This window comes from Hemiscyllium ocellatum, chromosome 13 (genome assembly GCF_020745735.1).
Source record: "Hemiscyllium ocellatum isolate sHemOce1 chromosome 13, sHemOce1.pat.X.cur, whole genome shotgun sequence".
Classification (NCBI taxonomy): Eukaryota; Metazoa; Chordata; class Chondrichthyes; order Orectolobiformes; family Hemiscylliidae; genus Hemiscyllium; species Hemiscyllium ocellatum.
This window is the reverse complement of record NC_083413.1, coordinates 63,888,658-63,916,113: the sequence shown is the minus strand read 5'-3', so window position 1 is coordinate 63,916,113 and position 27,456 is coordinate 63,888,658. Positions and strand designations below refer to the sequence as shown.

General features: G+C 42.1%; 1 protein-coding gene across 1 annotated transcript in view; it reads right to left on the bottom strand.

Annotated features, from left to right (window-relative positions):
* The window catches only part of clstn2a (calsyntenin 2a), a 317,315-nt gene that overhangs the window by 33,993 nt on the left and 255,866 nt on the right, over positions 1-27,456 (bottom strand). Inside the window, exons 10-11 of the mRNA XM_060833929.1 lie at positions 7,274-7,440; positions 6,707-6,855 (exon numbers count right to left, since the gene is read on the bottom strand). Coding sequence (XP_060689912.1) covers positions 6,707-6,855; positions 7,274-7,440 — 316 coding nt within the window. The remainder of the gene's footprint in view (positions 1-6,706; positions 6,856-7,273; positions 7,441-27,456) is intronic.

Genomic DNA, 27,456 nt, shown 5'->3' with positions numbered 1-27,456 from the left:
GAAGAATATGCTGGTAATCACGCCCCTCTAACTTCACCACTATATTGTCCTAAATGTGTAAGTGCCTGACTGAATCACCAAGATGTTTGAATTCATTTAGTTTTACTGTTATCAAGGAAAACAAACACTCTGACAGGGTTTTGTCAATAAACACAAAATCTTATTTATGGTGGACAAACTTAGTTTTTCCACAAGTGGTAAACTTCACAGACTTAACCTATGGCCTTTTAATCCCACATACACACATAAACGGGCAGGATACATAGCTCTGCTGAGTTATAATGGGTGGGGGATAAAAGCAAGAAAGAAGCACTGAAACTAGGAGCAGGAGTAGACCATCAGCCCTTTAGCCATAATCATATTGATTGGTGAAGCAGGCTTGAGCATCCAACTCAGTACCTGTTCCTGCTTTCTCCCCATGCTCTTTGATCATTTTGGCGATGAAAAAAAGAATTAATGAAAGTATTTAAAGAATCTTTGAAAACATAATGTCCTACTTAAAAGATCATGAAGGCAATCGCAGAAATGTTAAGGCAGCTGCTTCTCTGTGTGGAAATTTGCATGATTTGAGGGGAACAGCATGTTACTTTTGCCATAAACAGAGCATGTAAAGCCTTGTTGCTGGAAGGTAAAAGCTAGGATTTTTGTGTTTGAAGGGATGGATAATGTCTTTTTTAGAAAATGCTGTACTGGAGAATGAAGCTTGCAACAAATTGACATTATTAATGTACTTAGAGTGTGTGCATATTGGAAGATATAAGATTATGGGAGTTTTACATGGATGAAATAACTCCATTTTTGTCTTGTTAACAGGCAAAACATTGAGCTTAGAGAAACAGGGTTGGCTCAATTCCTGATGTTAGCGAAATACATGAATTTCTCACTTGGAATTTCACTAAATAAAAATGCATTCATATAGGCATTAATAGAAATCAGTTATCTGGTCCACTCAGTAGAGCAAATTTAATCTGTGCTTGAGGCACTGGCTGTTATTGTAAGAGAAGCATCAAAATTGCCTATTAATGATATTGACCTTATTGTTGGAAAAAACATCTAGGCTGGAAAACCTGCACAAACTCTAGATGTATCTGCAAAAGTTAAACTTGTTAACGATCAGGATGTATCAGCAAGATTAATGGATGTTGAAAAATATATGTCTGTTTTTGAATTTGTTGTAAAGAATGATAGTTTGCTTCAAGATATGAATGTATATCCCTAATTGTTCTTGAGAAGGTAATAGCGAACTGCCTTCTTGAACTGCTGCATGTCACGTGTGAGGGTACAGTCACAGTGTTGTTGAGATGGAAGTTCCAGGATGGTTTTGACCCAGTGACAGTGGAGGAATGGTGATATAGTTCCAAGTCAGAATGGTTTGTGACTTGGTGGGGAAACCGAAGGTCATGGTGTGTCCATGTATGTGCTACTGCTGTCCTTCTGGGATGGACAGGCCATGATTTTGCAGTTGGAACAAATCTTGATGAGGTGCTGCTGTGCATTTTGCAGGTGGCACATACTGTGCGTCAGGGAGAGTAAATCTTTAAGGCAGATAACTAGATTAACGCACAGAGCTAAGACAACTGGAAACAATCTGGTGCTGTCTGAATTAAATCTGCCTCCAGGTCCATAGGTGACAAAGTGGAATACAGCAGCTATTGATGGAGCAACAGCAATAGACTCTGCTTTAAAACAAGATAATGTGTCTGTAACTAATGCTGATACTGTGAAACTATGAGGACAAAGTAGAATCTAAATACTTCAGCATAACGAAGCAGATGGTTACAGAGAGTGGTAAACTCGGGCCCGGACAATCACAAAGGCCAACCTGTCATCTATAGAATCCAACTACCAGGCCCGCTGTCAAGGAAAGGCTGCCAGCATTCTTAAAGATCCATCCCACCCTGGCAATGTATTTTTACAACCTCTACCATCGGGGAGAAGGTACAGAAGCCTGAATGCATGCGTCAGCTGGTTTCATAACCCTTCGGTTGTTAGAATACTGAATGTACACACAAACACTTAACATCTGCCTGTTCCTGTGTTTTTGTTTTTGCTGCTATTTACCTATTATCTACTTATCTATGCTACTTAACTACGTGATCTGCCTGTATTGCTCGCAAGACAAAACTTTTCACTGTGCCTCGGTACACATGACAATAAATTCAATTCAGTTAACTCTGCAAGAAAGGGGTTTAACAAAGCTCATACTGAATAGGGAAAAAAAAATTAAAACAATCCCCGAGCTTGCGAAGTTGAGAGCATCAGGATTTCCTAAGTGAACGTCAATATGATTTTCGACAAGATTCTTAAAGCAGTAAAGAACTGTACTCCTAGCTTTAAGCAGGAGATCATGATTCCATTGTTTGTCTGAGTGGTCCTTTATTTACCAACTTGAACAATAAAATACTCATATCCATGGAAAATAAGAGAGTCCCAGAGGTGAAACCTGAATAAAGTGATTCACAGACTGATTCTAAAGAAGAAAAAAGACCCTACAGAAGCCACATGTAGAGTTGTGACAGAGGATTTTATCTTGATTTACAGCTTACACCTAATGGAATTTGAAAATCACAGGGATTGTCAGCAAAAAGCTGTGTTTCTTGTCACCGCTACCCAGACTGAACCAATTGTGTTATCTTTTAACCAAGGGCATCGAAACACTTGAAATTTATTTGACATGAGAAAGGAGATTTACCATGAAGCGTAGTGGAAAGAGAAGCCAGCAGCTGCAGAATGAACTCTCTGTCAGAAGAGAGCTTGCACCTTAAAGATCCGCGTAAGAATCAGAGAATCCCTACAGTATGGAAGGCCATTCAACCCATTGAGTCTGCACCGACCCTCCAAAAAACAGCCTACTCAGACCCAGCCACCTCGACCCTATTCCTCTGACCCTGCATTTCCCATAGTTAATCCACCTAGCTTGCACAACCCTGGACACTCTGGGCAATTTAGCATGGCCAACCCATCTAATCTGCACAGTTTGGACTGTGGGAAGAAATCAGAGCACCCGGAGGAAACCCACACAGGCACAAGGAAAATCTACACAGACAGCCGCTGAAAGGTAAAATTGAACCCAGGTCTCTAGCACCATGAGGCAGCAGTGCTAACCACTGAGCCACCTACTGCCCTGGACTCCTAACAGTTACATGCTTTTGATGAATACAGGTTGTATGTTATGAAGGTGCCAAGGTGAGATCTTTAATGGCAAAATGTGACAGCATTGTACAGGTGGGGGGTTGGTGGCATTTGCCAGTGAGAAGATTACTAATAATGTACATGGTCAGTTAGTGACTATTCTTTACAAGGTTATACTTTGGAATAGTGTTCGTGAAAGCTTCTAACGTTTTAGAGGTGAGGTCCAACAAAAGCAAAGTTTTAAAGGTTTGCTGTGTTTTGACACTCTTTTAAAATAAAATGGATGAATGAACAGGGTCATGTGATGTGTTCTGAATCTTGGCTGGCAACAAACCTGAATACTAAGTAGTTCAAAGTTAAAAGGAGAGTCCAAGTTGTCTTACTGAATAGGAGGTGCACAATCTTCAAATTTGCAAACAATGGTCAGACCAACTGTGCTGGTAGATAGACTGTAGTCTCTAATTCTCAAGGATATGTTAGTAATGTCAGTTTTCACCCACAAGTATACTTTACATCACTATGTAATTTCAAGATTGAATTGAGTTTGGGAGGGAGGACAATAGCAAAGTAGCTTTTTGACCTGGGTTCAATTCTGATGCGATTCACGTTGCTACTGACATGTGCTTTGACAGGGAATAAAACCACAGGAGTCATTGTAGAATTAGCAGTTTGACAAATATCATGATAGCATCAACCTGGAAAAACCAGAGAGAGTGACAGCAAAGGATAAAGTAACGACAGCAGATGCTGGAGACCAGAGTTGAAACATCTGATGCTGGAAAAACACAGCAGGCCAGGCAGCATCCGACGTTTTATGCCCGAAACATTGATTCTCCTGCTCCTCGGATGCTGCCTGGCCTGCTGTCCAGCATCACATTTTTCAACAGAGTGACAGCAAAACCAGACACTGACCAGAAAAATATTGACTAGGTCACCCAGGATAATTCTGCAGCTCTTCTTTGAGGGGTGACCTTGTGGGAGTTTGTGAAATCATGAGGGGCATGAGTGGGTGGATGGGCAGGGTCTTTTCCCTGGGGTGGGAGGGGTCCTGGGCTATGGGGTGTGGATTTGGGGTGAGTGGGGAAGGATGTGGGGGAGATCTAGGAGGCAACTTTTTCACTCGGGGGATGGTGTGTGTATGGAATGGGCTGCCAGAGGAGGCTGGTACAATTGCAACATTTGGAGAGCATCTGGATGGGTGTATGAATGGGAGGGGTTTGGAGGGATATGGGCCAAGTGCTGACAGGTGGCACTAGAGTGGTTGGGATATCTGGTCAGCATGGATGTGTTGGACCTAAGGGTCTGTTTCCATGCTGTACATCTCTATGACTCTATAAATTTCCATTGTTAACTACATACAATGTGGTGCGAGCTTGTCCTTGGATCGAAGAGGCCATCTTCATGAGGGTTTCAATGAAGGTTCTCTTAGCTTTAGCTAGAGAGTGAATCAATCCCTTATTGCAAAAGTCAGTTTGGGGAGCAGACGTAATCCGGGGTGGGTGGAGGGAACAAAAATAGAGGTAAGAATAGCTTTTGCGCTGTTTCCTAGCTCATGATATGTATACTTAAGAAACAAAGTAAGGTAGAATTATGGTAGGAGGACTTTCAATTGATTTAAAGGGTTTCTGTAGTTTAGAACTTAATTTATCTACTAAATTTGTGTTTAGGCAATGTTACCAAGAGTTTTTTTTAGATTAGTTTAGATTCCCTCAGTGTGGAAACAGGTCCAAGTCCACACCGACTCTCCGAAGTGTAACCCATCCAGACCCATTTCTCTACTCATGCACCTATCACTGTGGGCAATTGAGCATGGCCAATTCACCTGACCTGCACATCTTTGGAGTGTGGAAGGAAACTGGAGCACCCGGAGGAAACCCACGCAGACACGGGGAGAGTGTGCAAACTCCCACAGACAGTTGCCCGAGGCTGGAATCAAACCCGGGTCCCTGGCGCTGCGAGGCAGCAGTGCTAACCACTGAGCCACTGTACCGCCCTCAAATTAAATTCTAAACCACAGAAACACTTTAGATCAACTGAAAGTCCTCCTACCGTCATTCTACCTTACTTTGTTTCTTAAATGTACATGTCATGATCGAGGAAACAGCGCAAAAGCTATTCTTACCTCTATTTTTAGTCCCCCTCCCACCCACCCCAGATAACGTCTGCTCCCCAAACTGACTTTTGCAATAAGGCATTGATTTACTCTCTAGTAAAGCTAAGAGAACCTTAATTGAAACCTTAATGATGATGGCCTCTTCAATCCAAGGACAAACTCCCACCACATTCTATGTAGTTAACAATGGAGACTTGCTGTCACATTCTCTAGTTCTTCCAGGCAATGCTATCATGATATTTTTCAAACTGCCTAATTTTGTCACAGTAAATTTCTTAAAATCTGAAATCTTGATCTGTGATCCTTTCAGTCATTCACGTGGAAACTTGAATTTTGTTTTACAACTTAAGGGTCTATATGGACAACTATCCAAGAAAAATAATCCAAACGATGAAGGTAACATATCATAAATTCGAACAGTAAATGACTTGTGGAGACTCAACTCATTGTGTCTTTTAAAGAAAATAAACAGCAAGTCCCATCATGCACCTTGTTTATAGTTGATAGTCTAAAAATCCCAAAATGTTGCAATGTCATCATCACATTCAATAGAGGTCAATGTTTACACTTAGCTTTCAAGGGGTTAAATTCACAGGACAGCAGAAACTGCAAGCTTCAAATGGGACAATTGAAACACTGTACCTGTGACAGTGGGATTGATTTCCCTGTCATGATTCAGAGTTATTGTTGCTGTAATAACTCCTCAGTTCAATTCAGCAGATTTCACCTCCATGCTAGACTGGTGGATTCTATTCTTGACAGAGGCAGTCAGCTTAACTAAACACTGACATTGGGCTTGGGTTTTTAAAACAGAGATCTTCAAAATCTAAACACAGTCATGCAAACAGGAGACTAAGGGAAGAAATGGAATGCAAGAGAAAGGAATTAGGAAATTTGCTTCAAGTATAATTTCAAATATGATGACTCACTGAAGTGAGATAAGGTGTTACATTAACGCACAAAATTAAGTTGTATCAATGAAACAAAGTGAATCCAAACACCAATGTTATTCTACACCTTCAACTGATAACTTTAGTGATTCATATGAAGTTGCATCTGAATAAGCCTTCAGAGCGAATGGAGAAATAAATACATGAGAGAAAGACAGAAGTGTCAGGTCCAAAGTTTGAGGCGTTGTGTTACATTGTTGGTGTACATGCTATATAAATAAATTTAGGGCTGCATCAGGCAACTCCTCTAAACATATAGCACTTAAGAGAATGATTGATGCCTAAGAATGCATTTATAGCTGGAAGCAATTGAAAATTGGTTTCAATCATTAGGTGAACCAAATTGAGCTTCATATAATTCTTGCAAATTATTTTTTGACAATGGGATAAATTCAATATACATCGATATTTATTGGGGGAAAAATTATATTGAAATCTTGTTTTCTGTTTATTCTGATTAAAATTAACCAACGTATGTGTGTGAACACAGAACATTTTAGAGGTAACCTACTGGACTGTGGTAGAAACGGTGTAGCGTCGAATACCAGGAGTTGGGAACTGCCTTGAGTTAATGTATGCAACCAACTGCATGGCTCGAGTTACAGTGTCGATGTCATCTCCTTCAATAACCAGGACTGACTGGGCAGGATTGAAGTGAAACTAGAAGAAAAGAACAGAATGAAGTTGGATACATTACTTAATCAAAATTGCTTTCGAATTTACAGATAAAATCTCTACTTCAACTGTCAAAAAAAATCATCCATAGCACTGGATTTCATTTGTAAGTTCCAAGTAAATTTGGAGTGAATCGATTTAGCAATAAAATAAATTTATCATAGTTCTCAAATCATTCATGCGAGCATATTTTGAAGTTTAGTGTGCTCAAGAAAGATAAAGTTTAAATGCAAAGCAATTTAGTATCAAATTATTTGTCAATATAATTAACAAAATGGTAATCTTTTAGTGCTATTCTTTTGCATCAAATTAATTGTACATGCATTTAGCCTTTCGTGAACAGTGACATACGTTAATGGAAAATCTTCAATCAACAGACTTATAAGCCATTATAATCCCTCACCTTGATTTCTTTGCCAAGACTCTCCAAGGAATTAATATCTAAGCCCTCCTTACAAGTCTGCAAGCAGGAGATAACTTTCCGACTCTCAATCTTGCCTGGACGTATAGATAAATCAGCAAGACTACCATGGAAAAACTGGGCAAATCGAGGCTTCACAATCTCCCCACCTAAAAGATAATTTTTTAAAAATCAATGTCTACTCAATGCAAGTACAGCAGTAGCTCCATCTTATTTAATAGTAAGTGTCCTGTTGTCCTTGTCATGCATAAACAAGCAAGAAGAGTATTGGTGTTAGAAAGGGATAATTTATAGCGTACCTAAACTTTCCAATTGCAAACATCCGGTTACAACAAAAAAAAACACCTCTTGCCAATTAGTCACTACTTTCCACCTCAAACTAAATACATTTGTCTTAAATTGACTCTCTTAAGCCCTTTTTAAACAACTTGAATTGCTGTTGTACAGAACAGTTGCTGATAAAAGAAAGTTTGGACATCGTCAGTGGTTTTTCTAGAACTATGATTTGAAGAAAAGTTCTCGAAACATTGATGGATAGTTATTTCTGCACAGTAATTCTTCACTTCAAGCTGCAAATATATTCCTGAAAAAAGCAACTTTATGTGAAATAACTTTAATTGAATCAGGTTTCCATTACAACCAATGTAAAAGTTCTAGTGATGTTCTGTAGGACCATTCTGCACTGAAAAAAACTTCCTAAATTGACATAGTTGTGAATAAATACCTATCAAACTAATTAAAACATATGAATAAAATTTAGCAACTATTTCAATGCACCCCCCCCCCACCATGCAGATCAGCTCTCTCACAAGCCAATCCTCTCCTCCTTATCGTTTCCCTGCCAACCATCTCTCACTCACTATTTCCTCCCTGAAACCCTGAGTGTGGACTCAGCAGAAGGTAACAAGAGAGTAGGCGAAAAAGTGAGAGTCAGAGAGGGAAGCGACAAGTGTGAAGACTGGAGAGTGGGAGAGCCACAAAGGGAGGAGAGACTCTTGGGAGGAAATGGGAGAGTAGTTCAGAGAATAGGAGAGAATCTTGGGGAGCCAGGAGTGGCTGTTTTAAAATAGCACCAGTTGGGAGATACATGCTCTGTCAGGTCCAGTGTGAAACAACACTAAAACAAAAGTCTTCATGCTAAATAATGGCTGTATTGTATCATCATGGTAAATAATGGTGAGGAAGGTAAACTAAAACTGGGATACACACATATTTGAAATTGTAATACAAACAGTACACACCAAACAAAATTTATTACAAACACATGCACAATCTTAGAGAGATTTAAGAACATTTGTAGCTCAGGTTGAGGTTCTGAGTATAGGTTTGCTTGCTGAGTTGGAAGGTTCTTTTTTAGACATTTTGTCACCGTACTAGGTAACATCTTCAATGAGCCTCCAGGTGAAGCACTGGTAGTATCGCGTGCTTTCTATTTATGTGTTTGGGTTTCCTTGAGTTGGTGATGTCATTTCCTTTGGTGACATCATTTCCGGTTCTTTTTCTCAGGGAGTGATAAATGGGATCCAACTCAATGTGTTTATTGAAAGACATCCGGTTGGAATGCCATGCATCTAGGAATTCTCATGTGTGTCTTTGTTTGGCTTGTCCTAAGATGGATGTGTTGTTCCAGTCGAAGTGGTGTCCTTCCTCATCCATATGTAAGGATACTAGTGAGAGTGGGTCATGTCTTTTTGTGGCTAGTTGATGCTCATGTATTCTGGTGGTTAGTTTTCTGCCTGTTTGTCCAATGCAGTGCTTGTTACAGTTCTTGCAAGGTATATTGCTGAGAAATTGGCAGACTGTGTTTATTGGGTACTCGTTCTTTTTGAATACACAGTATAGGTGATTTTCCTCTGCTCTTCATAGTTCCTCTGAGCTGCAGTGTGTAGCGGCTCATTGAAATAATGTTCTAATGCAGTTTCGTTTGTGGATGTAGTTCAATATTTGGTCCATATGTGTCATTTTCCTGTAGACGCTGGTTTGAAGTTTCCCATTGGCTGTACGCTCTACTGTGATATCTACGAATGGCAGTTTGCTGTTGTTTTCCTCCTCTTTAGCAAACTTTATGCCAGTAAGGGTATTATTGATGGTCTTGAAGGTTTCCTCTAATTTGTTTCATTTATTGATGACAAAGGTGTCATCCACATAGCAGACCCAAAGTTTGGGTTGAATGGTTGGCAGAGCTGTTTGTTTGAGTCTCTACATTACTGCCTCTGCTGAGAAGCCTGATATCAGAGAACCAAAGACATGCACACCAAGCACCACCAAGTTCATCAGCAAGGACAATATCAAGTTAGTGTACCTATGCCTTACCACCCACTTCACCTTAAACAATAAAACCTACTGACAAACCAATGGAACACCCATGGGATCTCGGATATCAGGGTTCTTAGCAGAGGCAGTAATGCAGAGACTTGAACAAACAGCTCTGCCAACCATCCAACCCATATTTTGGGTCCACTATGTGGATGACACCTTTGCCACCACGAAATGAAACAAATTAGAGGAAACCTTCAATACCATCAATAAGACACATACTGGCATAAAATTCACTAAAGAAGAGGAAAACAACAACAAACTGCCATTCCTGGATGTTGCAGTAGAGCAAGTAGCCAATGGGAAACTTCAAACCAGCATCTACAGGAAAAAGACAAATATGGAACAAATATCGAACTACAGAAGCAATCATTCTAACATCCACAAATGAAACTGCATTAGAACATTATTTCAATGAGCCATCACACACTGCAGAACACATGAACTACAAAGAGCAGAGGAAAATCACCTATGCTGTGTATTCAAAAAGAATGGGTACCCAATGAACACAGTCCGCCAATTTCTCAGCAACAAACCCAAACAAGCAGACAAAACGCACCCAGAAACCCTAGCCACACTCTCCTACATCAAAGACATCTCAGAAATTACTGCCAGACTACTCAGACCTCTTGGCTTCATGGTAGCCAACAAACCTACCAACACTAAAACAGCAGCTAATGAACTTGGAAGACCCTATATAGATACCAAGCAAAACTAACGTCATTTACAAAATACCTTGCAAGAACTGTAACAAACACTGCATTAGACAAACAGGCAGAAAATTAACCACTAGGATACATGTACATCAACTAGCCACAAAAAGACATTGACCTACTTTCACTAGTATCCTTACATACGGATGAGGAAGGACACCACTTTGACTGGGACAACACATCCATCCTAGGTCAAGCCAAACACAGAGATGCACAAGAATTCCTAGACACATGGCATTCTAACAGGAACTCTATCAACAAACACATTGGCTTGAATCCCATTTATCTCCCCTGAGAAAAAAGAACAGGAAATGACATCACCAGAGGAAATGACATCACCAAGCCAAGAGAACCTAAACACATATATAGAAAGTGGGCTACATCACCAGTGCTTCATCCGGAGGTTGACTGATGATGTTACCTACTATGGTGATGAAATGTCTAAAAACGAACTCTCCAGCTTAATGAACAAACATACATCCACAACATGCACAATTTACTTCATTTCAACAAATGATGTGTAATAAAACACTTTGAATCAGGCCTCACATGTACACTGTGAAGTATATTCCCAATATGATGGAGACTACAGCACACACTTTGCTCTTAATTCCTTGTTACCTTGCTGAAGACAGATTCCAGAGACTAGAGCTACTAGAATCTTGAATCGAGGCTGACATTAAGGAGAGCTGCACTGTTTGATTTGCTAACAGTCAGGTGAAATGAGAAACCACACCGCTATTCAGTGTCTCAAGTGTGTGCTAAGAGATCCCATGGCATCATGGGAAGAACAGGGGAGTTCTCCCAATGCCCTGAACAACATTTATCCCTCAGACACAACATCAAAAACAGATTGAGTAATCATTATCCCATTGTGCCTGTAGGACAGTGGCTATGTAAATTCACTCTTGTGATTCCCTATGTTACAGCTGTGAATATACTCTGAAGACATTGCAATGGCAGTGAGTGCGCTCGTCACAAAAGGCACTGTATTAAGGCAAGCTCTTTAATTCTGAGCTAATGTAAGAAACCAGAGAGTAGACGAGACGGACGTCCTAGACTGAAAACAAAATCAATTGAACACTGCAATTTAATCTAAGTGGCCTCTGACTGGAAGAGCCAGTGAGTAGGGGGAGCACCATAACAACTGGGAAATCCAGGCATAAATTACTTGCCACCAGATTTTGTCAGCCACCTTTAGCTGTGGTCAGTTGTATTTCACTAACAGCAGCTAATGGGGAACAGACTGACTGAAGTCTGCAAACAATGCCTCCCATGATGCATTATTGTGTGTCAGTATGTTATTCCTGTGTGTCATATCAAACTGCACACACAGTTCCCCAGTCCCCTGAAAGACTCATTAGACTGGACAGAAAATGAACACCCTTGTCTATTGGTTAGTTATCCAATTTTGCCAAGTATAATTGCGTGCTAAACTGCTTATACATAGGCTCCTTCCTGAGAACTGGTGAACTGTCTAAGATGCAGTGCCCTAAGAGTAAGGCTTGAAGATTGAGATGCAGCAGGCAGCCCAGGAGTTCTGACTGTAATATGTGCATCGGATTATCTCCTCAAGGTCAATCTACAAGTTCTAACTTGCTGTCTGATGTTTGCTATGACCATTGCAATATTCCTGAGCATTCAAAGTGTCACTAGCTACACTGATTTATTTATGGTACTGTTATTGAACATCAACACATTTTGCCAGAATAGGGTACCTGCCAAGTCTATAATGGTTATGACACTAGTGTTTAATCTGTAACATCCCAAACATGAATTTTCCACTTTCAAAATACAATTGACATCCATGAATGTTCATTGTTCCATTTTTCTTTTGCACAAAACAAAATTACAAAGGTTATATTTCTGAGATATGGAGAACAAAGGCCCTAGAAATGGGGAGGCATGTAGCAGAAATTATTGGAACCTCAAAACTGCTACAACACTTGATACAAGATGCCTCTGCTGTCAATCCTCGTTTTAAAATAGGCTTCCCATCCAGTCCTGTCTGTCTGTCTGTTTGTCTATTGAGCTCCCAGCGACCAATCGGTTTCATTCCTCCCACTGACCAATTAGGTTGTACCCTCTGCCTGTCTTCATCCATCCCTGCTCTACTACCCTGTCCCCACCACCCCCTTTTATCTGCAGCTCCCCCTACACCCACCCCCCAGTCCTGAAGAAGGGTTATACCCGAAATGTCAACTTCTCCACCTCCTGATGCTGCCTGGCGTGCTGTGTTCTTCCAGCTTCCTGCCTGTCTATTGATACAGACTTCTTAAAGGTTATCTACACTGGGAAAGCCACTGGTCAGAAACCTACACTTCCAGCTGGTTTTATACAACCAGTATCATGAAAGGTTGGTGAATACAAAGCTTCAAGGCACAACTGATGGAGTGGAAGAGCTAGTGGTAATGGAGACAAATCTGAACCAGCTTTCCTGTGGATAACAGGCAGCAGAAAAATCACTGGAAAAATGTAGCTTTGATGAAACAATTTAGATACCCTCACACTCTGCACCTGGGAGAGTGCGAGAGAAGGTGAAGAACCCCAGGACAGCGGCAGGAGAGCCCCAGGGAAGGGGAGAGTGGTGAGAGCCCCAGGGGAGCTGCGAGAGTGGTGAAAGCCTCAGGGGAGCTGGGAGAGTGATGAGAGGGCTGGGAGAGTGGTGAGAACCCCAGGGGAGCTGGGAGAGTGGTGAAAGCCTCAGGGGAGCTGGGAGAGTGATGGGAGGGCTGGGAGAGTGGTGAGAACCCCAGGGGAGCTGGGAGAGTGGTGAGAGAGGTGGGAGAATGGTGAGAGCCCCAGGGGAGCTGGGAGAGTGATGAGAGAGCTGGGAGAGTGGTGAGAGCCCCAGGGGAGCTGGGAGAGTGATGAGAGAGCTGGGAGAGTGATGAGAGAGCTGGGAAAGTGGTGAGAGCCCCAGGGGAGCTGGGAGAGTGGTGAGAGAGCTGGGAGAGTGCTGAGAGCCCATGGGCAGCTGGGAGAGTGATGAGAGAGCTGGGAGAGTGGTGAGAGCCCCAGGGGAGCAGGGAGAGTGGTGAGAGCCCCAGGGGAGCTGGGAGAGTGATGAGAGAGCTGGGAAAGTGGTGAGAGCCCATGGGGAGCTTGGAGGGTGATGAGAGCCCCAGGGGAGGGGAAAGTGATGGAGAGCTCCAGGGGATCTGGGAAAGTGGGGAGAGAACTGGGAGAGTGGTGAGAGCCCCAGGGGTGGGGAGAGTAATGAGAGCCCGGGGGAGGGGAGAGTAATGGAGAGCCCCTGGGTATCTGGGAGAGTGGCGAGAGCCCATGGCGAGTGGAGAATGATGAGAGCCATAAGGGATCTGGGAAAGTGGGGAAAGAGCTGGGAGAGTGGTGATAATCCCAAGACAGCTATCAGTAATGTTGAAAAGGGAAGATGCACTTTTTTGATGTCTATGATTGTAAATTTGCAGATAAATTGATTGTAATCATGATTTTTAGCAAGTTCATATTTTTGCATTTATTTCTACTTTGCTGTCAATTTTAAAAAATATTCCTGCATTTAATTTTTATTTTGCAGACACTAATCTAAAACTGAGTATGATTGTGCTTTCTTAAGTTTTTAACTAATCAAGATATCAATAGTAAATAAACTATGTTCCTGGTCTTTTCCCAGGACTTGACTTGTGCACAGTGTTCACAGCTGCTGTTTGACTGAACTATTGGGGTGAACATTCCTACATTTTGGTTAATTGTCAGTTTTGAGGAGTTTCATGAAGGCTTTCCACCTGTGAGTCACCTTGAATTTGCTTATGCAATTTAATGAAGTTTACCTCATCAAATCTGCAGCATATTTCCACACGATGACACTCACACAATCTGGCATCCAACAGCATTGGAAATGCTCACAAGTGCTTGGATCTAATGGGATCCAACTGCAGATGCCATATGTAAACCCTAGTTGAGCAAACGTTGCTAGCCAATCTTTTGAAACCACCCAGGTCAGTGCAGTACCCACACTCCAGAGGAAAGCCCAGCAATTCCTCATGAAGGTTAATGACATTCTTAACTCTGCAAGGGTGCATACAAACATCTTCATTCTGTTGCCTCACACTTACATTAATTCTGCCATTGCATCATGATCTACCACTCTCAAAGTTGTATGCAGTACCTTCCCACAATGGCTCTCACTCACTCAATCCCACCAAACTGCAAACTCTTCCTGCTCTCTGCACTTCATACAGACTTTGTATCCAGGCTGAGGATGGATGAGACTTGATGAAGGGCTTTTGCCCGAAACGTTGATTTTACTGCTCCTCGGATGCTGCCTGAACTGCTGAGCTCTTCCAGCACCACTAATTCAGAATCTGGTTTCCAGTATCTGCAGTCATTGTTTTTAACCCACCCTGTTGGATGAGACCTGCCGAGTCATAGAGCCATGGAGCTGTACAGCATGGAAACTGACCCTTCAGTCCAATTCATCCATGCCAACCAGATATCCTAAATTAATCTAGTCCCATTTGCCAGCATTTGGCCCAAATCCCTCTAAATCCTTCCTGATGCCTTTTAAATGTGGCAATTGTACCATCCTCCATCACTTCCCCTGGCAGCTCGTTCCATTCATGTGCCACTTTCTGCATAAAAAGGATTCCCTTTTCATTTTTTTCCTCTCCTCCCTTAAACTAGTTTTGGACTCACCACCCTGGGAAATGACTTTGGTTATTCACCCTATCCATGCCCCTCATGATTTATTAACTTCTACAAAGTCATACCCCCCCCCACCTCCGACGCTTCAGAGAAAATAGCTCCAGTCTATTCAGCCTCAACCTATCATTCAAAGCCTTCAACCCTGGCAACATCCTTGTAAATCTTTTCTGCACCCTTTCAAGTTTCACAACACCCATCCTATAGAAGGGAGACCAGAACTGAACACAGTATTCCAAAAGTGGCCTAACCAATGTCCTGTAGAGCCACAACATGACCTCTCAACTCCAATACTCAACACACTGACCAAATGCCTTCTTCACCACCCTGCCGACCTACGACTTCACTTTCAGGGAACTGTGAATTTGCATTCCAAGGTCTCTTTGGTCGGCAACACACCCCGGGTACCTACCATTAAATGTCCAAATCCTACCCTTTCCAAATTACAATACCTCACATTTATCTAAATTACACTCCATCTGCCACTCCTTGGCCCATCGACTTATCTGATCAAGGTCCTGTTTTATTTGTCTCACATTTTCTGTTTTGATTTCAGATCTTCAGCATTCGCAGTTCTTTGTTTTAGTTATTTGTTAGGGGTCAGTTCACCAATTCCCTTTTGTAGAAGTTGGGTTCAATTTGGACAAGTGGATAACAACAAGTGACAACTGCTCCTTGGCAGGGTATAGACGACTGGTGATGTCTCTTTCGAACCAAGGCCAAGCAGTGTCAACTATTTCCATTGTGAAAACCATCATTGCTCAGCAACTAGAATCAACCATTTCAGACCTCCTGTTCTTTCTTTAACCCCTTGGGTTTGTATGTTTTTATGGTTGTTCATGGTTGCGTTTTGTCTGAAATTTAATTTTGTTGAAGTGATACTTATTCAGCTGCCTGCATTACAAAAGCTTTTTTTTTAAAACAGGATAACTTTCATTTTCAATTGCTCGAATTGAAGTCCCACATTTGTAGTCATTATTTTAGCATTCTGAAAGATAAGAAATGAAGGAAACAACACCATTTGGGTCTTAGGGAAAATAGTTGTAAAGCAAAATTTAGGGAAAGGAAAAGGCCATTCAATTTTATAAATATGCCACTCTGGCAAAAGCTTGTTTAAATTTTCATCAAAATCAGAGTTATTTGAAGTTGTATCCTAAAGAAGAAAATATTTATGCTTAAATCACATTTTACTACCTCAGCCACAAATTGTTTCACTCACAATGAACTACTCTGAAGCACATTACTACATTGGCAAGCGCACATAGTAAGTAGATGAATGATCGGCTTCTCTTTATTTTTAGTCGTCAAAATTGCTGGGAGAGCTTCCTGTTCTTTCTCAAATAGTATAGAAATTTTCCGTGTGCCCCAGGACTAAAATGTCTTGTTTGATACAGTAAAACACTCTTCAGATACTTTCCTCATGTTAAAAAGCTGCTACTATAAATAAACCCCAGCTCCAATGAATTGAAGCAAAACATCTCAGGTACTGTGAAGTGCTCAGGATAATAAATAAGAACAATCAATCTCTTAGGCCTGATATACTCACTGGAAGTGGTTCAACACACCTCATACTCTGCTTGGCTGTCTGACACAGATAATAGCACTGAGAGACAGTGCCGGTGTTATGCTCAATCTTTTAGACTTGGCAGTGGCCAGTTTTAGCAGACAACCTGTCTCTTGTCAAATGTACCTCAGCATCATTCCATTGAATCCAATGGGACAATTCCAGACTGTTGCATGGAGGGTGGGAAATGTGCTTGGATCAATGTTGCTGCAAGGGAATAGAAAATCCAGCAGTTATCTCAGAACTGACCTGGTTGCTGATGACTTGGAGAAATTTTTGTTGACTATATTCAACAGTGTGATTGGTTGCCTATTCCTAATATTTTTCCTTCTCCCCATTCCACTTCTAGATGAGGGTGTCCTTCCTCATGGATTCATACATATTTACCAACTAGAAGCATACTCTTATACACTGTGGTCTCAGTAATGGTCACTGGACCCAAAGCTTTATATTTATATTCATTCACGGGATGAGGACGTCGCTGGCTAGGCCAGCATTTATTATCCATCCCTAACTGCCCAGAGGGCACATAAGAGTCAACCATATTGCTGTTGTTCTGGAGTCACATGTAGGTCAGACCAGGTAAGGCTGGCTGTTTACTTCCCTGAAGGACATTAGTGAACCAGATTGGTTTTTCCACCAATCAACAATGGATTCATGGTCATCGTTAGACTCTTAATTCCAGATTGCTGTTGAATTCAAATTCTACCATCTGCCGTGGCAGGATTTGAACCCCAAACATTTGACCTGAGTCTCGGGAATAGCAGTCCAGCGATAATAACACAAGGTCATCGCCTCCCCCGTGAACTCTAATTCTCTCCACAGAAGCTGCCAGACTTGCCGAGCTTTTCCAGAGTTTCTGTTTTTGTACTCTTGTACATGTCCAGCAGGTTTCAGCCAAACAACTCCCACAGAGCTGAACGAAACTCAACCAGTAAACTGTTACTTCCAGGTATTTTACTGTTCTCAAGGGATTGGAGGACCTCAGCCAGCTTGTCCATAGATAGTAATGTGAGTCTTGCAGACGGCGCATGGAGGCTCACTGATTAGCACTACTGCCTCACAGCACCAGGGACGTGGGTTTGATTCCAGCTTTGGGCAACTCTCTGTGTGGAGCATGTTTTGAGACTGTCTGTGTGGAGCAAGTTTTGAGACTGTCTGTGTGGAGTTTGCACTTGCTCCTTGTGTCTGCTTGGATTTCCTCTAGGTGCTCTGGTTTCCTCTTACAGGCCAAAGATGTGCAGGTTAAGTGAGTTGACCATGCTAAATTGCCCGTAGTGTTCAGGGATGTGAAAGTTAGGTGCATTAGTCAGAGGAAATGTAAAGTAATAGGGTAGGGGCATGTGTCTTGTGGGATACTCTAGAGGGTTGGTGTTGACTTGTTGGGCCAAATGGCCTGTTTCCACACAGTAGGGATTCTATGGATTCTAGAAAAGGGTTTATTGATCCTCAAAAATGGCAGACTGAGATGATGTTACTGAGCTACCTCCTTCCTTCAGGCTGTTGATCTCACCACTCTCCCTCCTCCCCTTCTGGAAGGAGAGATGAAAGCACATTGCATCGTGATCAACAGAGCAGACCCTGAACCAGGGATTACTTTGGAGGCCAGTAAAGCAAAGAATGAGGCTTACTGGCTCTTTACCTCCTGGAAATCCTTCTTGACATCAAAACCCTTTGTTTGCAGGAGTAGGTTCTGCAGTTTTTCTGGAATTGGGATAATTCCACATATCTCTTTTCAGTCTTCTGATTATCTTTAAGGATGAAGAACCTCTTGATTATTGCTTTGACAGCTTCCCTACCAACGTGCTGCGACTCAACCAGGGGCGTCTCAGTTCTTCCTTTAGATTTCATCAGTGTTTTCTCGGGTCAACAGAGTCACATTCAGCTCCCAGGTTCCCAAACCTCCCATCTGATTGTCTTATCAGTAACAGTCGGCCAGCAGGAAGCAGTGGTCGGCAAATTTGATTAAGATCGCTTGAGACACAAATGTGACGTCTATCTTGAGCAGATAGGCCCTTCCTGCTGTGACCAAGTGTCTCTCCTTCTGAAGGATTGCTGAGAAATTATTCAGTTGCTTCATGTTACTGTTAGGTGTCTGGACGGGGCATTGAGTTTGCTACCAGTCCCTCCGATTGTCCTGCAATATCAACAATGACGTTGAAGTGACTGCCCAGAAAAATTGACCTGGATGTACATAGCAATAGTGGGAGTTGCTGAAGGACAGCAAAATGTTTACTCTTTACAGCCATTAATTAGCCTTAGTGGTTCATTTTTGTATGTAATGTCTGCAACTGTCTGCATTCTGCTCACCAGCTCCTTTACTTTGGAGATGGTGACATTGCTTCTCTTCAATAGAATATACAGGCTGGAGGAACAGCAATGGTTACCTCCTGAGCAAATCGGTGGAGGTGTCTGGGACCACCAGCCTGACTATTTCCTGTAGCTGCTGAGATGCAGTATCCTGCATGCTTTTGCGAAATGGTAGGTTATCTTTGATGTAAGCCAAAGTGGAAACACATTGCGCAGTGATTTAAACACTGCACATGCTGATACTTGCAAATTTTAAATGCATCTTTAAATCGGATTACTGGTCTAAGTGTCCAAAAAACCCAAAGTTCCAAGCCTGCTCCAGATAAGCTACTACATCTTCGCAGTGTGGATGGACTGCTGTGGTCTCCTGAGGCTAAGATGGTGAACCTGTTCTCCTCTGGGGGCAGTGTCTTATCTGGGTCTCATGTGGGGAGACATGCAGCTGGGAAGATTAGGTTAAGCATCAGGCTCAGAATCTGGCAGGGATTCCAATCCTGGCCAAGAGCATCACTGCTCCTGGCTGACTGGAGCTGGGGAATGCAGGGTGCATTGAGGCATCCGGATTCTGAGGGAGGTCTTCCCTTGTCATCTCTCAGCTGGTGTTCCCTCATCTCCTTTCCTTCCTTGGCACTTTGCTGCTTCTCCTGTTTGGGGCCAATCACCTGCACCAGAGACATGTCTGGTTGGGTTAACTGCCACGTTCTCCTGCTCAGTTAGTTTATGGTTATCTTCTTGTTTGCTTTTCTTTGGAGGTTCCTCCTCACTGTTTGCCAATCTCCTTGTCCTGCTGTTGCCTCCTCTTTCATCAACGGTTTTCTCCAAAGGAGGGTGAACTACTTTTGATGAGTCCTACTCCCCTTGACGACATGTCTTATTCCCCTTCTCACTGTCCCTGCCCTGACAATATCTGAACAGACCTGGCTGCCAATGGACCATAGGGAGGCATGAATATCCAAGGCTGCTCTTTGACCTAGAAATTATTTCCTCCAGTTACATTTCAAGGTCAATATGCAATGGAAGGTTGGCTTTCAGTAATTTGAGTCGCTATTACGGTTTGCACATGAGCTGACTGTCAGGCATCTTTCAGAGTACAGGGTCTATAGCAATTCAGAACTTCAATTTAACTTACTTAAAAACACATGTAACTTGATTTATAATTATGGCCTTTCATTTTTGTTTTGAAATGTGACCACATAAGCTTGATCCTGTCTGCAAATTGCAATTTACCAGCGGTACTCAATGGTCAGATTGGAAGAATCAGTAATCCAGAAAAATTCCAATATTTTATTATCCATATAGATTTATCTTTCGATAAGAAGATTAATCTAACCAGCACATTCAAATTAGGTCTAATAAACATAGCATATTCATTTTTCAATCCTTTAGTTAAATATGTCTTCCAAATTTCACAAAAGGGTTTTGCAGCTTTCTGGCTCTGCATAATTAATCTAATTTGCATGCATAAAACCGAGCCAGCATATTTCTTTAACGAGCTATTAACATTAATATATTGTCTAAGTGCCTAATAGAAGCAGTTCTTTCAGAGTAATTAATGAAAATGTTGGAGAGGTTGATACTGACAATGCCACAGTTCCTGCTGGCTTTGTCCTCTGCTAACATTCCACAAGTATTTTGTTCCAACAAATTTAAAGATTACATATCTTCTCCAAGTTGTTACATAGATCCAACACAAGAATATTTGCCTGGTGTTAAGAAGGCGAGACTTTATATTGTGAATGCTCCGTGCAAGCTGACATTAGGACAGATTGCAGTACTTTCCCTTGAATTAAATGTCCCCTTCAGAATGTGCACACATCATCTAAACTGCCTCAATTTTGCACAAGGGAAAAAGTACTGGCTGAATCTTACTTTTTTTTTGCAAAATTCTGTATTGTTGAGTTTCAGGGAGGATTTCACTCCATGATGCTGAGCGACTTTTCTCATCAAGTCATCCCAAGCCCACCTCATTCATTACTTTCCCCTCTCTTCTCTTCTGATATTAGCTGATACTCCCACTCAGCGTTGACAGAGGTCATTGTCAGAATATGCTGGAATACCCCAGGATGCCTGATACCAACTCCATTGTTAAAAGACCACTGTGCACCTTGTCAAGTACCGTCAGTCAGAGCTGCCCGTCATAGTACATGACATTTGCCTTGGATGTGGGAGAAAAATGGAAAAAGGTGCCTTGTTTTGTGGACACAGATGCGAAGGTTCTCCTGGGGTGGCATGGTGGCTCAGTGGTTAGCACTGTTGCCTCACAGCGACAGGGACCTGGGTTCGATTTCAGCCTCAGGTATCTGTCTGTATGGAGTTTGCACATTTTCCCAGTGTTTGCGTGGGTTTCCTCCAGGTGCTCTGGTTTCCTCCCACAGCCCAAAGGTGTGCAGATCAGGTGAATTGGCTGTATTAAATTGTCCATAGTGTTCAGGGATGTATAAGTTAGGTGCATTAGCCAGGGGTAAATGTAGAGTAATAGGGACAGGGGAATGGGTCTTGGTGGGTTACTCTTCTGAGGGTCGGTGTGAACTTGTTGGGCTGAAAGGCTTGTTTCCACACTGCAGGGATTCTATGAATGAGGTGGTGAGAGGGGAGATGTTCTCTTCCTCAGGACTGGCAGGAGAGGCCACGATGACAGACACTGCCAGCCAGGATGGAGGATGCCACCCAACTCAGTACAAAGTCAGCCCATCTGCAGGAATATATGTGTGTGAAGGAAGAAGGTTTCATGATGGTCTCACTGTCTTCTCTCTTCTACCTCTCATCACTCCTTCTCTCCTACCAAACCCACATTCCAACAGGGGTCATGCTTTGCCACTCTCACTATTTCATGCAACAGCTCCCTTCAAACTTTCAACAACACCCTGCATCATGCTACTAAAACATAGCTCTCAATAGGACTGAAAGTGCTAGAATGGATGGTGGGCTCCTGATATTCAGCTTCTCACCCCTTGTGGAAAGAGGATCCCAATGTTGACCATCCTGACTGGCTAAATGATTGGGCCCAAGCCTGAACTGATCCCACAGGCCTCCCTTGACTTGCTATGCTTGGACCCCCTGCCTGATGGGTGTCTACCTATAATTCATAAAGCACTACTCCCCTTAAGACTTTGAGATGTGAACATTTAGTTGATGCATGTGCAGTTTGGCACAATCATTGTTGCCACACGGTGCAGATGAGAGATTCAAGTAGTCATGTGCCGTATAGCAAGATGTTCATCCCCTTCACTGATGATGGCCAACAAGCTGCCTGTCCACACTTGACTGTAGGACAATCCAGCAATACTGTTCAATTCTGTCTGAGGGTTTCAAAGTGTCAAAATGCTTTGAGGGCATCCAGGTAGGTATGTAATGGATGAGTGCTGGGTGCAGCAGCATTGCAATGATAGGAAGACAGCACGGCAGTGCAGAAATGGACTGCCTGCAGATCGGAGATGAGCCATCGGTGTGCAGAGAGGTTGATACATGTCAGGTGCCAGGTACATGGATCCGGGGTTTGCACAGACACTGCCCATGGAGTTTGCCTTAAGATGTTGGTGCATGATGTCCAAAATATAGTCAACATGAGTAAGTGGCAAATTGAAGTCAGCAGGTAACCAGTCATGTCAGGAATTCTCAGTGTCCAGTTTCTCCCCAGTGAATGGAAGAATGAGACCTTGCACATTAATGAGGTGAGATTAGGTTGTAATCAGGGTGATACTAAGCAATAGCCCCTGTTATTAGGCCTCTTGCTGCTCATTAGCAAGAACTACATCCAGAATTTCATTGGAAAATGTGACAGCCAAGTTATTCAGGGCCTGGAAAGATTTTGCCAATAAAAATGAGAGAATTTACTCATTCTTTCTTTCTTTCTTTCTTGTGGTACTCACTGAAAATAATTGTTTATTTACTTTCTCAAAGCTGAAGCAAGCTGGTGGTCCTGAACACTGAGGATTCACTTCCTGATGTAATTGCATTCAAAAGTAAACTTTCGTGTATTAAACTTTTATGCAAAACTTCTCTATGTTTATAAATGTTTATTCTATCAAGTGGATATTTGTTCTCACATCTCAGCCTGTTATCCTTTAAGAATTGACAGCTCTTCACAGCCTTGGGAGTGCTGCAGAAATTAGTATCTTCTATACTAAATAGAAGAAACCAACAATTCAGTTTGTAAAAGTAACTTAATAGTTTCAACACATTTGGAATGGTATCACTTCAGTTCTGTTCAGTTGAATATCAGAATCCTCTTTATAGAATGATTTGATCATCCTTCTCTCTTATAAGGAGAACAAGGTCATTTTCTCCAGTTTCTGCAAATAACTGAAGTCCCTCTTATCCACTAAAGCTCCTCTGCATCCATGTTACAATGCTGATATATGTCCTATAACTGTGGTGTCTGAAACTGGGCACAATACTTCAAAGTTCAACCAATGACTTATAAAGATTTAGCATAACTTCCTTAGCATTATATTCTATGGCACTATTCATAAAGCTGAGGAAATCTGACTGTGTTTCTCCCTCCTCAGATATTGTCACATCTGCTGAGGCATGTGTTGTTCTTATTTCAGTTGGGTTACTACCCTGGGGCCAGTAACTTAGATGGCCAGCATGTGCTTCACAATATTGCCAACAGCACAGGCCTAATTTCTGTTCCAGCTGAGGTACACTCAGGACCTGCCTCCTCACCCTGCTCCCAGAGTGCAAACCACTACTGCCAAGAAAGCAGCTCAGAATAAAGCATCTGCAGACAGTAGATGAGCCAAGGAAATGTCTTGGACAGAGGACATGCAAGTGAATTTATCGACATCCTGCGAGAATATTCAATATCTTTTACAGCACAATGAGATGATGGATTGAAAATGCTAAGATTACCACCTTTTTATTAAGTTATATGCATTTCAACAAGACAAAAACACTTATGTCTTTGAGCTTTCCAAACCTACCTTGTATTTCACTGAAAACAACGTTCAGTTACGGTTCCTACTTACGCTAGGTGGCATCATAATTCAAAAGATCATAAATCTATATAGATTTATTACATCTATATGAGCACCAGAATTTGGAATTATAGAGATAAGAGTGAGCAAATACAATGCAAGACATGGAAAGAAAAACTGCTCCATCTCATCTATTGCAGTCATTGACATGCCATGTGAATCATCTTCCATATCATCCCATCCAGTTGAGCAAAGAAAAAACATCTTTCATTTATAATAGAAAAAATAGTCGCCTGTGCCAGCACTAAATGCAAGAAAGATATATTAGAGCCTATGGCAATGTTTTTCTTATTTATTAGCTTATGGGATGTGGGCGTCCCTGGTTAGACAATCATTTAATGCCTGTCCCTCATTGCCAAGACAGTGAATGAACAGTGATATTGTTTCAAGTGAGATTGGTGAGTGACTTGGAGGGGAACTTGCAGTTGATGCTGGTCCCAATTATCTTTTATTCTCTAGGTGGGTGACATCAGGGGTTTTATCAATAATATCAGTCTTCTGCATTTTGCTACAACTTGTGATGTCATCAGTTCTCAAGAGATCTTTCTTTTTGAAAGGTTCATGATGGAGGTCTATACTGCTTAAGTATTTAGATCAGCTAGATGATTGGTTGATGGATCTTTGCAAAAATAAATCATCACTAGCATCAGTATTTAATCCATTCATTGTTTCCTAACCATCCACACATGCCCTTGACCAGACTTTTCTCTGTATCAAGTTGAAGCACTTAGACATAACCTTAAATCATTTTCTAAACCTCTATAATTTAGCTACTTGACTTTTGTTAGCAGTTAAGAAAGCACATATTAGTTTTTTTGCTCTATGCTGTACAGTGTTGTTAACAAATTTGGAAGTATTAATACTAAGGAATGCTGTAAGCACCAGCCATTATCATGTTAAATAGCATATTGTGGACAGACTAGCTTAGGATCTTGAATGGGTGTGTTCTAAAATCTGGTATTCCTCACAAACCTCGCAACAGTACATGTCATATCAATGTAACCTACAACTTGTTGTTAACATGCAAGAAACTACAGCTTAATAGCTACAAATCAGCTTCTGGTCAGACTGCCGAGTGGTTTTCCTGTACCACACTAGAATGAGCAGGCACTGGAGTTTCCTACATTTGAAGAGGATAGTGGCAGCAACGTTCAGATGAGCAGCAGCTGATATAGTGCAGTGAGCTGGTATGTCTATACAGGCAGCTCAGCAGACTCGATTTGACAATATAAATTGAGTAACAGTGAGAGATCTTCAAACTGTGCTGCCAGTGGCTTATATTCACACAGCCTGAGAGCTGAACATTTATGGATTTTACAGACAAAACACCTGCAGCAATCCTCAACAAGACAAAAATACTCTAGTGTGCCTGGTAAAGGCATTTCAGATCTACTAACAGATGCTCTGCAACAGCAGAATTAGTGACTCTCTGGAGAAGGAGAATTAGTCAGCCCAAAGCATATTTCAATTGCATCGTGGTACAGGATTTAGTGGTCCCGAGTCAGAGTTCACTCGCAAGGGAACAGGCGTCAGAGTCTCTGTGAGTAAAGCTTGAAATTCCTGGTGGATGAGGAGAAGTTATGAAATGGCTCAGTAATCCAGGCTGGAAAGTAAGTAGTTAAAAAACTACTTATAGTTCAGGTTGAACATCGCCCACAGAGTGAGCTGGCATCATGAAGCATGGCAACAGAAAGGGAAATGAAGGGCTATGAGAAAAGTGAGGTGACAGAACCAGGGAGACCATGAAACCAATAACTAAAAGCCTAAGCAGACCTGCTCTAAAAAGAGCAGAATGTTTGAGTGACTTTATTCAGACTGCACAAAAAGACGGAGATCTTTCAGGACAGCAGGATCATTCAGGGAGTATCGTTTACTTAAACTGGATGAGTGGGAATCATTCAATAAAACTATAATTAAAATGTGAATTTAAAGCTGCAAATGGCAGGATTCATAAAGTGAAACCATGAAAAGTCGTGCATGCTCCATTTTACCTATGAAGGGTTGGAATCCTCCAGTTTAGAAATAAAGGTAGGAAAGCCCTCTACTAAAGTAGCACAGAGTAGCAGAGTGGCGATCATTGGGAATAAACCGATTTAGGTGGTGTAGGCCTTGCACCTGGAGGACGGGAGGAGGAGAGGGTGGGGGTAAGGGGCCCCTGGGTGAGGCAGTGTTGTCCAGGAGGGGCGGTCTCAGACTTGAGACCTGTCTGTAACCTGGCATGGAGGTCTTCTTTGATGCCACCAGCCAACGTGAAAGTCTCCTCCTGGCATGGCGGTCTAGACCTGTAGTGGAAGTCTTATCTTGGCGTGGACCTGTGTGCTGAAAAATGTGTTGCTGGAAAAGTGCAGCAGGTCAGGAAGCATCCAATGAGCAGGAAAATCGATGTTTCGGGCATAAGCCCTTCTTCAGCAGGCTCCTACTGATGCCACTGATCGTGCAATCATGGATGCTTACCACATTCCTGAAGAAGGGCTTATGCCCAAAACGTCAATTCTCCTGCTCCTTGGATGCTGCCTGACCTGCTGCGCTTTTCCAGCAACACATTTTTCAGCTCTGATCTCCAGCACCTGCAGTCCTCACTTTCTCCTAGTGGACCTATGTGGCCTGGTTTTCCAGTGTACCCCATACCCAAGAGTCGCTAGTTTAACTGTGACAAGCTTTTACTTCTTTTTGCCTTATTTGTGACTTCCGTCATTAATTTAGATGTTGTGGTATCGGGGGAGGGTGGCAAAGTTACTTAAATTCAGGGATGGGCCACTTAGAACACAGAAATAGTTACCACGGAGTAAACAATTTCGCAGTTGAATACTGAACACATTACACTGAAGAAAAATGTTAAAACATGATGGTTCTGCATCCACTAGTGAGGCAAGCTGACAAGCAAAATGCAAGAAGGGGCATCATTTCCCTTCTCAGTATGTCAACTGAGTACAGCTCAGGCATAGTTACTGCGCTCCAGCCTAACAGCACTATTTTAATGGTGTTAACCTTACTGTGGTAAGTTGGGAGAAATTCCACCCGATGTCTATGGTTGACATGAGTAAACTAAGTTATCCAAAATTAGGGTCTCATGTGTCATGTCCTGAGAATTCCAAGAACTTTGAAGTTCTCATCACAGCTTGAGAGACCTGAGCCATCCACAGACGAGAGTAACAAAAGCCATTGATACCATGACCTTCCCCACCAGACCATGGGCCCAGATCTATTTGCTTTAATGAAAGGACTTATCTTGATGTCATTGATTATTTCTCCCCATGGAAAGAAGTTAGAAGTTGCATACAGCAGCTATGGCTGAAACTATCAGTTTGGCAATGGATAATTGAAATGCATGGTATTCTAGATTTGGTCTTTTTAGATAAGGGTCACAGAGTTCACAAATGAGTACTTCAGCCAATTGAAGCCCATTCTGGTTTTGAAAATGTCACAAGCTGGCTGAGGTACCCACAACTGAACAGGAAAGCTGAACATGGCATCAGGATCGTTGAGTCGCTCTTGAAGAAGAATATTGGCCTCTATATTGCACTGGTATGTTTATCGATGCACCCCAGTGCAGAAGCTTCAGCTGCCCACCATAGCAAAGGGGTTGACTTCATATTTACATCTATAGTAGCCTCAAAAAGA